General features: G+C 49.0%; 1 protein-coding gene across 2 annotated transcripts; it reads right to left on the bottom strand.

Annotated features, from left to right (window-relative positions):
* Positions 1–315: 315 nt before the first annotated feature.
* TMEM171 (transmembrane protein 171) lies at positions 316–10,954 on the bottom strand. Of its 2 annotated transcripts, none has more exons than XM_064376044.1 (4): positions 10,834–10,954; positions 7,518–8,225; positions 3,051–3,192; positions 316–595 (listed from the first exon to the last, which is right to left on the bottom strand). In XM_064376044.1, the coding sequence occupies exons 2-4, from the start codon at positions 8,155–8,157 to the stop codon at positions 397–399; spliced, it is 981 nt and encodes a 326-aa protein (XP_064232114.1). In that variant the 5' UTR covers positions 8,158–8,225; positions 10,834–10,954; the 3' UTR covers positions 316–396. The 2 variants fall into 2 exon arrangements, with proteins under 2 accessions (XP_064232114.1, XP_064232115.1); XM_064376045.1 differs by having other exon boundaries at positions 316–592.
* Between the last annotated feature and the right edge of the window lie 2,446 nt (positions 10,955–13,400).

Below are 13,400 nucleotides of genomic sequence, written 5' to 3'. Positions count from 1 at the left end.
GAAGTTAGACTCTCTGAACCTTTGTTTCTTTATCCACCAATAAAAATAATCTCACTTACCTCCCAGAGTCATAGGTCCAAATGTATAATGTACAAATGAACAAATTAAGACAGTCTCACTCCTGTCGTCCTTCCCCTTGTCACTGAAAAGAAATTGAGTACAAATGGATAGATACTATCCAAAAAAGCCACATTAAGTGCCTGGACCCTGGGCACTTTCCCCTCTCCAGGATCTGAAGCACTAATGGCTGGAATCTGGCCTGGAAGGTTGCTTACTCGTGTTGATGCTGTATCAGGAAAGTTATAATATACCCAATGCTGTTGTATTTTTTATTAAAAAAACAAATTAAATAAAATAGTGATCCATTACATATAAAACTGAACTGGAGTCCACAGTTTACGGTGGGAAAGGCTCAGGAGATGGAGGCAAGAATGTAGCTGCAGCATTTTCTTTTTCTTCATATCTAGGAGGCAATTCAGATGGAAGATGTGGAGTGTGTGAGACCTCAGAAGATGAATTCGTCCCGGAAATGGTATATATGGATTCACAGTCTCTCTCGGAGGCTGCACCCTGACTCTCAGAAGTTGGGGTCCTGCTAAAGGGAAGGAGAGAGAACATGAAGGGGAGGGGATGGAAACAGCGACACCCCTTAAGTACTAGGTTCTTTTCAAATGTTTAATCACAGGCACTTAGGAGTATCTGCAAGAATCTGAGGACTAATTTCTCCCACACTGGGCTTTTCATAGATGTTTGATTTGTTACCTTTTCCTTTTCCTAGAGCTGAGTGTAACATTAAGACAGTCTCACTCCTGCTGTCATTCACTTGTCATTGAAAAGACATTGAATACAAATTTACAGACACCATCCAAAGAGAGCACATACACACGTGCACACGCCCACACACATGTGCACACACACACACACAGACACAGTTACTGTTCTCTGCTATTCTGTCTTCTGGGACAGCTAACATAAGGTAGACAAACTTATGCCATGGAAAATTAAAACATTAAGCCCAAACCTGAAGCACGACAGGAAGGCATACTGGCTAATGGAGCGGGCTCTAACAAAGGCCGAGCTGCACTGGAATCTACTCTGCTGCTTCCCAGCTATGTGATCTTGGGCAAGTTATTCAACATCACTAATCCTCAATTTCCTTATCTGTGAAATGAAGATGATAACATTCCTTTCTCCTAGAGTGGATATGAGAGTTACATAAACTCATGAAAGAAAAGCCAGACCCTGGGACACAGAAATCATAGTAGCAGCAGCAGTAGTTTAAGTTACTAGACATTGATTTTAGGGTTTGGGGAAGTTTATCATTAGAAGAAAAAACAATATGATCATTCACGATGAGAACTCTACAGAGGTCCAGCCCTAGCCTGCCCTTTCTTCACACGGGGCAGCTCCCACATGCACCTCCCTGGATCCCCCATCATAACCCCTTATGAAGCTCTAAAGCAAACTCCGTCCTTGTCAGCCACCTCTTTCTCTCTCCCATCAGATAACCTGTCCCCCTACTTTTGTGGAAAAGAATCTCTACATAACTTCATTCCCTCCAAGCCCCAGAGGAAAGGCAGGGATCCACCTGGCCCCTGCTCCTGGCCCACTGCTTGCTCCATCAGAGCAAGAGTGGGAGGTCCTTAAACATGAATGACAAGGTAAGGTGGTGCTGTCACCAGCAATGAGTGCCAGTCCCTCTGTCCCTGCTGCTTGCTGCATGCAAAAATGCACATATCTTATTGTCTTACCCACTCCACTCTGTGACAATTTGTAGCAATGCTCTTCCCTTCCTACATCCTGGTTTCCTATTCTAGAAGGTAACACCAGAGCCTTCTCCAGCTCTGCTCCCTGAGCATATTTCTGGGGTCTGCATGAGCCCCTCCTGTGGGTTTCCCACTAGTCCCTGACTCTTTGTCCTCCTGGTTCCAGCAACCTCTGCAGCTCCATTTCCATCACCTGCTCTCTCTCCCTCCCAGTCTGCCTCCAAGGCCCTCATCTCACTGTGCCTCCCCCACCAGCCACCCACCATCTTCTCCCCACTGAAGCTAAGTTCATCTCCCACGTCCTCTCAGTTGGTGACCTCCGAGCTTCCCTGTCATTCACCATGGAACTCATCATCTCTGCCTCTTCCTCAATGTCCTTCTCCATCCAGACTCCCTCCCCACAGGCTCCTGGCACCTCAGGCCCGGCCCACTAGAGCCTACCTTGCTGCCTTCTATGTGGGGTGGGTGCTGACCTGATGTTCTCTGTGCCCCAGGGAAGGAGTGAATATTGAGGGAGAGGCCCAGCTGTGTTGGGTCAGGGCTCAGGCTGATTTTAGCCAGTCACCCAAGCATGGCTACAGTACTTCTGTACTACAGCTCTTCTGTAACTGTTGAGGATTCCCTGGGACCCTTATGCCTCTCCATGATCTAAAGCAGTGAAGCCTAGCACAATAACAGGGGCCTCCTGGCCTAGCCCTGGCACTCAGTTTGATTGCTGGGTTGCTAAACATTCTTTTTTTTTTTTTTTTTTTTTCCTGAGACAGAGTCTCACTGTTTTCCAGGCTGGAGTGCAGTGGTGCGATCTCGGTTTGAGGCAGAAGAATAGGGTCTGGAGGCAAGGAACCTACAGCCCTTTCATGCTGACTTCCTAGAACTAAATTGAAAGGAAAACCCTAACTTTCCACCCCTAAGCCACAAAAGGACCACAGACTACTCCTTTTGCAAACTCCCACCTATCGGCAGGTGGGAAATTGAAAGTGCCTCTGATTGGCTGCTTTTTTCATCGCCCCCGGCAAGGGTTGTTAAACATTCTGAGTATGGCCCCAGTTAGGACCACATAAAGATGGCTGGAGTAGGCTTCATATTAACCCAGCATGATCACTTTATCATTTTTAACTTATGTGCTGCCCAAAGTTTCCTGAAAGGTACTGTTAATATCAAGACACTAATTCTGACATAACATCAGCAAAAAGATACACTTAAATGCCTCCTGGTGAACCTCAGCCTTAATACTAGTTTGGCCTGAATTCAGGCCTCTCTTGAAGTTCAAATGGAAATTCTTACCCATAGTTGAAAATACTGTAATATGAAGGGGGGTTTTCATTCGGAAGCTGACTGTTGGTCCCAGGACTCTCAGTGACCGCAGAAGCTGAAGATTCGGGAAAGTAAGGTGGTGGAGGGGGTGGAAATATTATTACCGAGTCACCTAGGGAAACACAATATTTAGTTGAAGGCAGGTGGGTAATAAATGGAAGCAAATTAGCAAAAGCAAAATTAATTAATTCTAAATTTGGCCCATCTATATAAAAGGTCAACACACCTGCTGCTAACTCCAGAATTTAAAAGTGAGCCCGTTAATGTATAGAGACAGAAAAGTAGACTAAGTCACCAGGGGCTGAGAGGAAGTGGGGAGGGGGAAGAGATTGTTGCTGTTTGGTGAGTACAGAGTTTCCAATGGAAGAGTTCTGGAAACTGATGATGATGGTTGCACAACATTGTGACTGTATTCAATGCCTTTAACCATTTAAAAACGGTTTGTCTGGGTGCAGCGGCTCACACCTATAATCCCAGCACTTTGGGACGCTGAGGAGGAAGGACTGCTTGAGCCCAGGAGTTGGAGACCAGCCTGGGCAAGATGGGGATATCTTGTCTCAAAAAAATTAAAAGAAAAAAACTAGCCAGGTGTGGGAGTACATGCCTGTAGTCCCAGCTACTCAGAAGAATGAGAGGAAGACTGCTTGAGCCCAGGAGTTCTGGGCTGCGGTGAGCTCTAACTGCACCACTGCACACCAGCCTTGGTGACAGAGCAAGACCCTGTCTTTAAAAAAAAAAAAAAAATGGCCAGGAATGATGGCTTACATCTGTAATCCCAGCACTTTGGGAGGCCGAGGCAGGTAGATCACTTGAGGTCAGGAGTTTGAGACAAGCCTGGCCAACATGGCTAAATCCTGTCTCTACTAAAAATACAAAAAAAAAAAGAAAAAGAAAAAGAAAAAAAAATCAGCCAGGCATGGTAGTAGTTGCCTGTAATCCTAGGTACTCAGGAGGCTGAGGCAGGAGAATTGCTTGAACCCAGGAGTCAGAGGCTGTGGTGAGCCAGGATTGTGCCACTGCACTGCAGCTAGGTGACAGAGTGAGATTCTGGTCTCAAAACCAAAAAACAAAACAAAAAACAGTTAAAATTGTTTAATACATATGTGTGTGTGTGTATATATATATATATATATATATATATATATATATATATATACCACAAATGTTTTAAAAGTAGGCCTACATTTCAGAATCCAGAGTGCTGATCATTATGGTATGAAAGTGGGCCTATATTTCACAACAAGTCTAAGCCCAAACCTTTCTGTGAATTGTTTGCCAACAAGCTCTCTTCCCTCTTCTGGGGTGTCTACTGCTGATAAAGCTTTTCTCGTTTTCAGCCTACAATTTTAATTTACAAGTTAGCTGTTGGCTAAAGTGCCTTGTTCTTCAAATATAGTTTCAGCTCCTGAGCAAATAACAATAAGCCATGCTACAGGCCCTAACTGTTATTTACCGAAATACAGATTTGCATTTCTGTAGCCCCTGTTCGTTCCAGAACATATCCCTAGGGACCAGATGCAAACTCTAATTTGAATTATGATTCCAATACAAAATGCACCACACGAGTGGCCCAGAACAGTGTAGGGCTGTGGCTGCACCACTGCTGGGGGCCTGGCGAAGGCCTCTGAGAAGCTGGCAATAGCAATAACAGTTCAGGAAAAATGAAGGAGGCGAGGCTTTACTTCCCTGTAGGGAGGAGACTGGTTCGCATGCCTAGCACATTTGATGCTTGCTTAGGGTGGCGCAGGATTCTTTAAAGTGATGGGGGTTCCAACCTGAACAAGCTAGGTGACCTCCTTGACCTCAGTTGCCACAGCTGTAAACTGCAGGCCGGGCGGTACCTGTATCAGAGGACAGGTAGAAGGAAGGACTACTTGGGATGATTTGCATCTGGCGGTGAACACAGTGCCAAGCACAGAGCCAACTCTCTCAGCTACAGTGCCGGCCAAGGGCACTGATTTGCATGATGAAGAAACACCCCAAAGGCAATTGGCTCCACTCTTCACCCTTCACCCGCCACAGCAGCCTCAATCATTTCCCAGAGGGAATTTAGCCCTTCAGAAAATACATTAAGTCCATCTCCCCTTCCTCCTGCAAGGAGATGGCAATGAGAGTTCAAAATACGTTTTGCTAATCTAAAGGTGAGAAAGCATAATAGTTGTCCTGGGATTCTCATTTAATTTTTTAGAAGGTCTTGGTAGGTTAGAGGAATTGGGGTTGTGTTCACTTCAATTACACACTGTAGAATAAAGAACCTATGAAGTAAGCCTTGAGCGCAGGCCAATCACCTCTCAAAAACACACAATGAAATACTCTAGTAACCCTGTTACCTCCAAGGCTTTCTTGCCCTTTGTCCCAGCAGCTCAGCCTGCCCACACCCTGCAACCTGCTCTCCCTGGAAAGAGGCCTCTACCCTGCAAGTTCCCTTTCATGCATCTTTCAGAACTTGATGTCCTCTGTGAGCACACAACATACACACATCTCCAGGGAGCGCTATCTCACTCACCTGCTGTGTGTCCAGGATAGCACTGAGTGTATCCACGACAAGGAGAGCATGCTTCTTGGATTCTAAAAATGTAAACCCTAACCCACAATATCAAAGGAGAGGAGATAGGATGCAAGATTTCACAGGTGCGATGGGGGTTTAAAGGGTTAAGTAGAAAAGATTTTAAACCAACTTCAGGACAAGGACGCCAGGAACAGCACCACAGCTCTGTCCCCTGCCTCCACTCTGATTCCAGCCACCAGGTGGAAGACTGGGCCTGAAAACTCCGCTCGAACTATTCCCAACTAAGTGGAAGCACAGCAGCGTTAGATGAACATATTTACTTGTACCGCACTGTGTTCCTCAAGAGCACTGAGAACATCTATCAGATTAAAGAGAGCCCTTTTTGCATTTAATAACTTCCAAGAACACTTGGTGAAGGATGAAATGGAATCACACCCATGTGCCCTGGGCAGGGTGTTATGCAAGGGCTCTTCTGTGGGTGTGCCCACACACTAGGGTTGGGACCCTGCTCTGCCACTTGCTAGTGTGTGACCTTAGGTAAGTCACTTGATGTCTACATTCCTCATTTTCTTCCTGTGTAACATGGAGGTACTAACAGTATCTGCCTCCTTGGGTTGTTATAGGTGTGAATGAATTTCACAAAGGGGGACCTTTAAGAGCACATGCTAAAGCACTTAAATGTGTTTGGCACAAAAATATACCCTATATAAGTGTTAGCTATTATGAATATATAATTAATATTTGTGTTGTCACCATTATATATTAATAAGCAAGCTGGGAGCATCTACCCCGGCGCTACACAAGGAACGGCTGCAAATCCATCTGCCCTCCTCTCCAAGGCTGGTGCCGTGCAAGGCCAGCAACCCAGTTCCTCCCCTCCAGGCTGTTCTCAGTGAATTCCACTGCTTCCAGTAGACAGCCCGAAGCAGGAGACGCATCTCACTTGTCACACTCCCTCTCTGTCCCCTCCATGGTTTCTGTTCTGCGGACCTCTTTTCCTAGCCTTTTCAATGTCAATGGTTTCACAACTTTATCTTTTAAAAGTAGGAGACTGAAAAAAGGGATCTGCCAATGAGCAGCGATGGGGTTTTTCCTTGGTTGTGTGAAGCTGAGGCCAAAGCTACCGCTATTGTCCTGGGGGTACAGGCTCTGAGAAATGGCACTCCAGCTCTTCTGTACAACCCAGGGGACCCAGGAGGAACTTGTAGGCATTCCATGGGAGAAAGAAGTGGCAGGTGCTGTCATATTCCATCTCGGTTTATCCCACTGCTTCCAAGCTTTACCTTAGCCCTACAGTCACAGATGATGTCACAAAAAAACAAGGACAACACAGAGACAGTACAGAGGCCCCTCAAAACACCTGAAGACTGCTGGACTCGGACACATCCAGAGTCCTAGCATGCGAGTGCTGCAGGAATCTTAGAGATGCACTGCTTGTTTTATAGGGATATAAACCAAGGCAGGAGAGGTGAAGGACTTACAAGGACAGCCAGCTAGTGACAGCCTGGGAGGAGAACCCAAGTGTCCCACAACTAAAAGTGCTATGTGGTTTTGGTGTGAGAATAACAGGGGTAACAGGGTCACTTAGTGGGTCCCTAAGGCGGCAGAAGGCTCCAAGGCTGTCCTCACAGTTCTTCTCACTTTCCTCTTAATTTGCTCTGTGACCTCAGTCAAGGTCACTACTTAATATCTCAATGCTTTGCAAAGTAAGAAAGAGTTGCTGGGAGGAAAGATGTATACAAGATTCCTCCGGGGCTTCCCACAGCAGCAGCATTGTGTATGTACACATGGCAGGAGTGTGTACACGCACATGTGTGAGAGGTGGAGGAAGTGGGAAAGAGAATCTAGACCAGAACCAGGAGCAGCTGGTGAGACCCAACTGCAAAGCCACTGTGATAGAAGCAAAAATACAAATGACAGCCACCCACCTACGGTGACCTGGACAGGCTCGGTACTCTGGATCTGTCCCTCTCCACTCTCAGAGGCATCCTGGCCAGCATTCAAGGTGTTTCTCTTCTTAATGTGGGCAATCACGAAGAAACACAATCCTACAAGCACAATCAAGGGCCCCATGATCTGCAAAGAAAGGAACCCACAGATCCGGGGCTCCGTGTCGTCAGTGTCTGTCTCGTTTAGCGGTTCCTGTGCCCAGTCGGAGCCACATCCAGGGACCCAAATGCCCAGGACGCTGATGAGCATGCCGCTTGTCAAGAACAGAAACCCGAAGATGAGGCACTGGACAAACTGGCGGCTCTCTCCACAGATGAAGGCTCGGTCGGGGTCCCTCTGGTGACCTCTCTGCAGCCCTGTACGGAGCTGAAGTTGTGCCCGGGAGCGGGCCAGGATCAGAGCCCCAAGCCCAATCACAGCACAAGCAGGCCCCGCCACCTTGAGCACCATGCTGCAGTCTGGGAGGGGCTTGTGTTGGCACGCCTGGAACCCAAAGATGGAGAGCAGGACTCCCACACACAACAGGACGGCGCCGAAGACAAAGAAGCAGAAGATGAGCTTGCTGACGTGCCTGTCCTGCTGGTCCCCATCTGGCTCAGCAGCAGCTGCAGGAGACATGTCCAGAAGAGGCCCCTTCCCAGAGGCAGGGTGAGATGCGTTTTCTTCCCTCCAAGATTTCAGCAGCTCTGCGAACACAACCAAACACCAAATTAACGTGGGCACAGGTGTTCCAGAACCACCCTGGTTTTTTGCTGGCCATTTCTGAAGTCACACGGGATGAAGTCATGGAGGTAGAACTTAATGCAACTGATAAGCTGTAGAAAAATGAGTTGGTTTATAAGTCAGAAAAACTGGCATTCACAAACTTTTAAATATGTAATTTATGATGATCTTCAAAACAGAGGAAATTCAATTACTACACATCGAAGTGTATCTTTTTTCAAAAAATGAAAGAACAAAAGTAACTGGGTGTGGCGTTTTCTGAGTCTTACAAACTCGTTTTCCTAGGGGAAAAAAACAGGAGTGGGTGAATGAGGGAAGAACCACAGGGATTCTTTCTGATTGCAAATGCCCCACTTTTCATCACAGCTGCTGTCAGCTTTTCAAGTCAGTTAGTTCCGTAACTAACTTTCCATTTCCTGTTTTAGACTACGGCAGCTTTCCATTTCATATTTTATTCTAAGGCTACATCTACCAAAGACCCAATTTCAGCAGTTTCAATAGACTAAGAAGGCAGTTCAGGAACACAGTGGGTTTCGTGGACTTTTAAGTTGATTCTATCAAAATGTGGTTCTTGGGGCCAGGCGCAGTGGCTTGTGCCTGTAATCCCAGCACTTTGGGAGACAGAGGCAGGCAGATTGCTTGAGCTCACAAGTTTAAGACCAGCCTGAGTGACACAGCAAAACCCCATCTCTGCTAAAAATACAAAAATTAGCCAGGCATGATGCCTGTGGTCCCAGCTACTTGGGAGGCTGAGGTGGGAGGATTGCTTGAACCTGGGAGCTGGAGGTTGCAGTGAGCCAAGATCACACCACTGTACTCCAGCCTGGGCAACAGAGCAAGACCCTGCCAAAAAAAAAAAAAAATGATCTTGGGGTTCTCAGCAAGCACAGACTGGTAGCCCAGTTGCTTGGGTCTGGCATGACCCTTCAAAGTGTGGCACAACAGGTCAGGAGGAGCTCCATCTTCAGAGTGGACAGGTACCCAAAGGCAGGTGTGGCTTCTCACCCTCCTCCATGGTGCCACCTACTTCCACAAAGAGGTTGAGACTCAGTTAAAAACAAGCAGCTGATAAAATTGCTAGTTACAAAGCACAAAACAGGGGGACGGGAGGAACTTGGCTTTGAAAGAATAGTATAAGTGGAATCAAGTGAGAAAGCACCTTCCACAAAATCATCCAAGCCCTATACTTCAAGGGTATATTAAATATACCAAGTAGTTGCTAAAGAGTTGTCTACTTACACAGAGCTGACTTTATTACCTAGTTATCTTATTTTATTACAAGGAATGAGATATTTTCCCAGGACCCTGTAAGTCAGGTCCTGCATTTGCAAAGACAAGTCAAAATCGTGAAGACTATTTTCACTTGCCCAAGGAAAGAAAACTTAAAATATTTTGTGCAGCTCACACGCAGGGTCACATGAAGGAACTCAAGACTGAGGCCCTAAGGCCAAGACAATCTTGACAAACAAAATCACATTAAGGAAGGTAAGTCTGGGTAAAGAAAGCAAACAGGTAATCTTACACTGGGAAATACTTTTCCAGGAAAAAGTATGACAGATTCAGAAGGAAGTTGGAGAAAAAAAAAAGGAAATACAGGAGGAAAAAAGCTTTCATTTCAAACTTGGAAAAACGACATACGGATGCAGTTAAGGTGAGACAAAGACAGCATTGTATTAATTATTTTTTTTTACTTTATCATTTTTATTAAGTCAGTAACATCCTGCAGTGAATAAGAATTTCAACATTGAGTATACAGTCGTCCCCATTTATCCTACAGGGAGTACATTCCAAAGCTCCCAGTGGAAAGAATCCATGGCGAGTCCACGACGGCGAGTCCTAAAACCTATATATACAGTTTTGTTTTGTTTTAATTTTTTTCCCGAATCATGCAATCTCTTTTGCGGTTTCAGAGACAAGGAAGAGAAGGGTGATTCTCGGGGGTTGCAAAGTCCTATCAGGAATTCCTTTATTCCTAGTATAGTCAATTTTGCAGTGAGTGACAAGGCTTCATCTTAAGGCATATTCCCAAACACCAGTAAAGTAAATAGCAGCCCAAAACTGGATCTGTAGTTTCTTGTCCGTGGACTAGTGGACTGAGTACCTGGCTGAGTGTTGATGTCTGATCCAGAACAGTGTGGGAGTAGTCTCGGTCTCTCTCTCCGTCCCCGACTGATGCACCCACAAACGAATGCAAAGACATCCACACTCACTCGCAATGAAACCTTTTCCAAACACCACCCTACACTTAACCTCCCCAAAGCCAAATTCGCCTCCCCAACACTCCTATCGGTTTTCCAAATACATTTCCAAATTCACAGCACCTCTCCAAGTCCAAAGCTCTGGAGAGTTTGTGGAACGAAACGAGAGGCAAGTATCTTTTGTGTGAAATCGGTTTGCGGCTTTTAGGGAGCCCAAGCTCAACCAACAGCCCGAGGGGCTCGCAGGGGCGCAGGTGGGGCTCGGATACCCTGCGCCTCGGCGCTGCCCCGGCTCCCAGCGCCCGGCCTGGCCGCACAGCTCAGAGCCCGACCCGCTTTCTCCAGAGCAGGCGCGCGGGCCGGGGCCGCTTACCTGAGGCTGGGTCCGACGCCCGGCTGGCCGCGCTGCTGTGGGCACTGGCTGGGCGCGGCGTCCGCCTCCGCACGCGGCCTGGGCTGCGCCGGCCGCCCCGCACCCTACCCGCCGCGCGTCCGGGTGCTGAGGGCGGGCCCCACCGTATTTAGAGAAAGAGGCGGTGCCGCGCGGGCGCGGCGGCCCGTGCAGGGCAGGGCAGGGCAGGGCAGGGCAGGAGCGACCGGCGGGAGCTGGCCGCCACCGGGGGCCTGGGGCGCCACCGCGCAGGAGTGGAGATCCCGGGGCGGCTTTGGGACCTGGGGCTGGCGGGCTTGCCGGGCTTCGCGGCCTCCGCGCCCGTGGCAGTGCGCGCGAGGAATCTGGGAGAAATGGGCACTTCCTACGGCTGCCTGGCCCCCAGGTTTGACGGGGGCCGGCGAGTTGAGATTCTTCCCCTGGCTGGCAGAACTGCGCGCCGGGGAGCCCCGCTCCCACTCGAGAGCTGGGGCCCGGTTCCGAAGGGGCCCGAGAGAGCGGCGGCGTGGGGGGCGCGGAGGGAGCGCCTGCTCCCCCTCCCGCGTGGTCGCGGCCCAGGCAGAACAGGGTACTGCGCCCCTGCCGCCGTGCCCTTGGCCACCGCAAGGTCCGGGGCAACCACACCCAGCGCCTTGTGGCCCTCCTGCTGCTCCGGAGACCTTGACCGGGGTTATGGGAGCAGGCGCCTCGCTGCGAGCTCCCCAACGAACAGGATGCGGAGCCACCAGTCACAGAGACGACGTGCGCTCCATAAAATGTGAGACTAGGGCCCTCCACACCCGGCCATTCAGGCCTGAGGTTCTGGCTCCGAGACTGAGACCGAGATGAGGCGCGCGGCCAGCCCCCGCCAGACCAGCTCTGCCCCTTGCGCACCCGCACGTCTTCCCACAGCCTTCTTTGCCATAGAACCCCCTTCCTGCTTCTCTACCACTCATGACCTGCCCGAATTAAACTGGTAACTTTCCCTGCCCTTGAACCAGGAGTTTCGGGATGAGTTTACTAATCCCTGTGCTATTTGTAACCTGCCCGGTGACACGTGATACGGATCCAACTGGGCTAGTTTCCATACCAGGGATCAGGGCACTGTGGAAGGTGAGTCAAGGGTTCTCCGCCCAAGCGCAGAGGTGCCCTGAGCCTGGGGACTTCCCAGCCGTGCCTCTTCTTCTCAGCTTCCTGTCTGCCTTGCCTGAAACCCTATCCAGAGGTAAGGCCACTGGATGAACCTTTTCCATGTGCAAGCACTTTACCTACCTGATACAAGTTATTCCTGGTCATGCTAACTGAGGGTAAAGTATGAAGTAGGCTTAGCTAATCATCAGAGGTGAGAAGAGACTTAAAGAATGGGTCGGGGCCGGGCGCGGTGGCTCAAGCCTGTAATCCCAGCACTTTGGGAGGCCGAGGCGGGTGGATCACGAGGTCAAGAGATCGAGACCATCCTGGTCAACATGGTGAAACCCCGTCTCTACTAATACAAAAAATTAGCTGGGCACGGTGGCGCGTGCCTGTAATCCCAGCTACTCAGGAGGCTGAGGCAGGAGAATTGCCTGAACCCAGGAGGCGGAGATTGCGGTGAGCCGAGATCGCGCCATTGCGCTCCAGCCTGGGTAACAAGAGCGAAACTCCGTCTCAAAAAAAAAAAAAAAAAAAAAAAAAAGAATGGGTCGGAGAACGGCTGGGAGCGGTGGCTCACACCTGTAATCCTAGCACTTTGGGAGGCCGAGGCGGGCGGAGGCAGGAGGATCACATGAGGTCGGGAGTTCAAGACCAGCCTGACCAACGTGGAGAAACCCCGTCTCTACTAAAAAATACAAAATTAGCCGGGCATGGTGGCGCATGCCTGTAATCCTAGCTATTCAGGAGTCTGCGGCAGGAGAATCGCTTGAACCTGGGAGGTGGAGGTTGCAGTGACCCGAGATTGTGCCACTGTACTCCAGCTTGGGCAACGAGAGTGAAATTTCGTCTCAAAAAAAAAGAATGGTGGGAGAGAGGCAAAGCAGGCGGGGTGGGGGGGCGGTGTTACCTGGGCTTTAGGGTTCACCAGGGAGGCAGAATGGACAAGTTCTGGCCGTTGGAATTAGGTGGGAAACTTGCCTGGGTGGCCAAAGGTGAACTTTTTCATAGCCAGAGTGCTCGACCTCTGTGAATCTCTGCCATAACTAACAGCCCTGATTATTGTCAAAATAGACAATGCCAACACTGATGACCCCTTGCTCTGTGTTTTACCTACAGGCGCGAAGCCAGGCTCCTCTGTGGTTCTTTGCTACGTGGCTCCAGCAGCTCAGAGAAGGTTGGAGGCAGCAGGGGGCAGGAGACTGAGAAAAACAGTCATTTGGCAGTTGAGGAAACTGAGGCCCACAGAAGTAAAGTCACCTCCGCAGCTAGTTAAGGTGCAGAGAAGGCCTGAGCCAGATGAGCTGACCATTCAGTGTTTCTCCCGCAGCACACCTGTCACTCAGAGGACACACCATGCTGTGAACCCAGAAAACGCCCATTTATTACATAGCCTTGTGATGCTGAGCATGTTTAGATTATTATAACAATACAGACAG

This window comes from Aotus nancymaae, unplaced genomic scaffold (assembly GCF_030222135.1).
Source record: "Aotus nancymaae isolate 86718 unplaced genomic scaffold, 86718_ANA_hifiasm-v0.15.2.pri h1tg000014l, whole genome shotgun sequence".
Classification (NCBI taxonomy): domain Eukaryota; kingdom Metazoa; phylum Chordata; class Mammalia; order Primates; family Aotidae; genus Aotus; species Aotus nancymaae.
Note: the sequence above shows the minus strand (reverse complement) of the source record. Positions and strands in the feature narration are given on the sequence as shown.

Coding starts and splice junctions, on each gene's coding strand:
- TMEM171 (XM_064376044.1), bottom strand. CDS start 8,157: ATGTCTCCTGCAGCTGCTGCTGAGCCAGATGGGGACCAGCAGGACAGG. Junction 3,193..7,517: donor GCCTGTCCAGGTCACCGTAG/GTGGGTGGCTGT, acceptor GTGTTTCCCTAG/GTGACTCGGTAATAATATTT. Junction 596..3,050: donor TACAGTATTTTCAACTATGG/GTAAGAATTTCC, acceptor CCTTCCCTTTAG/CAGGACCCCAACTTCTGAGA.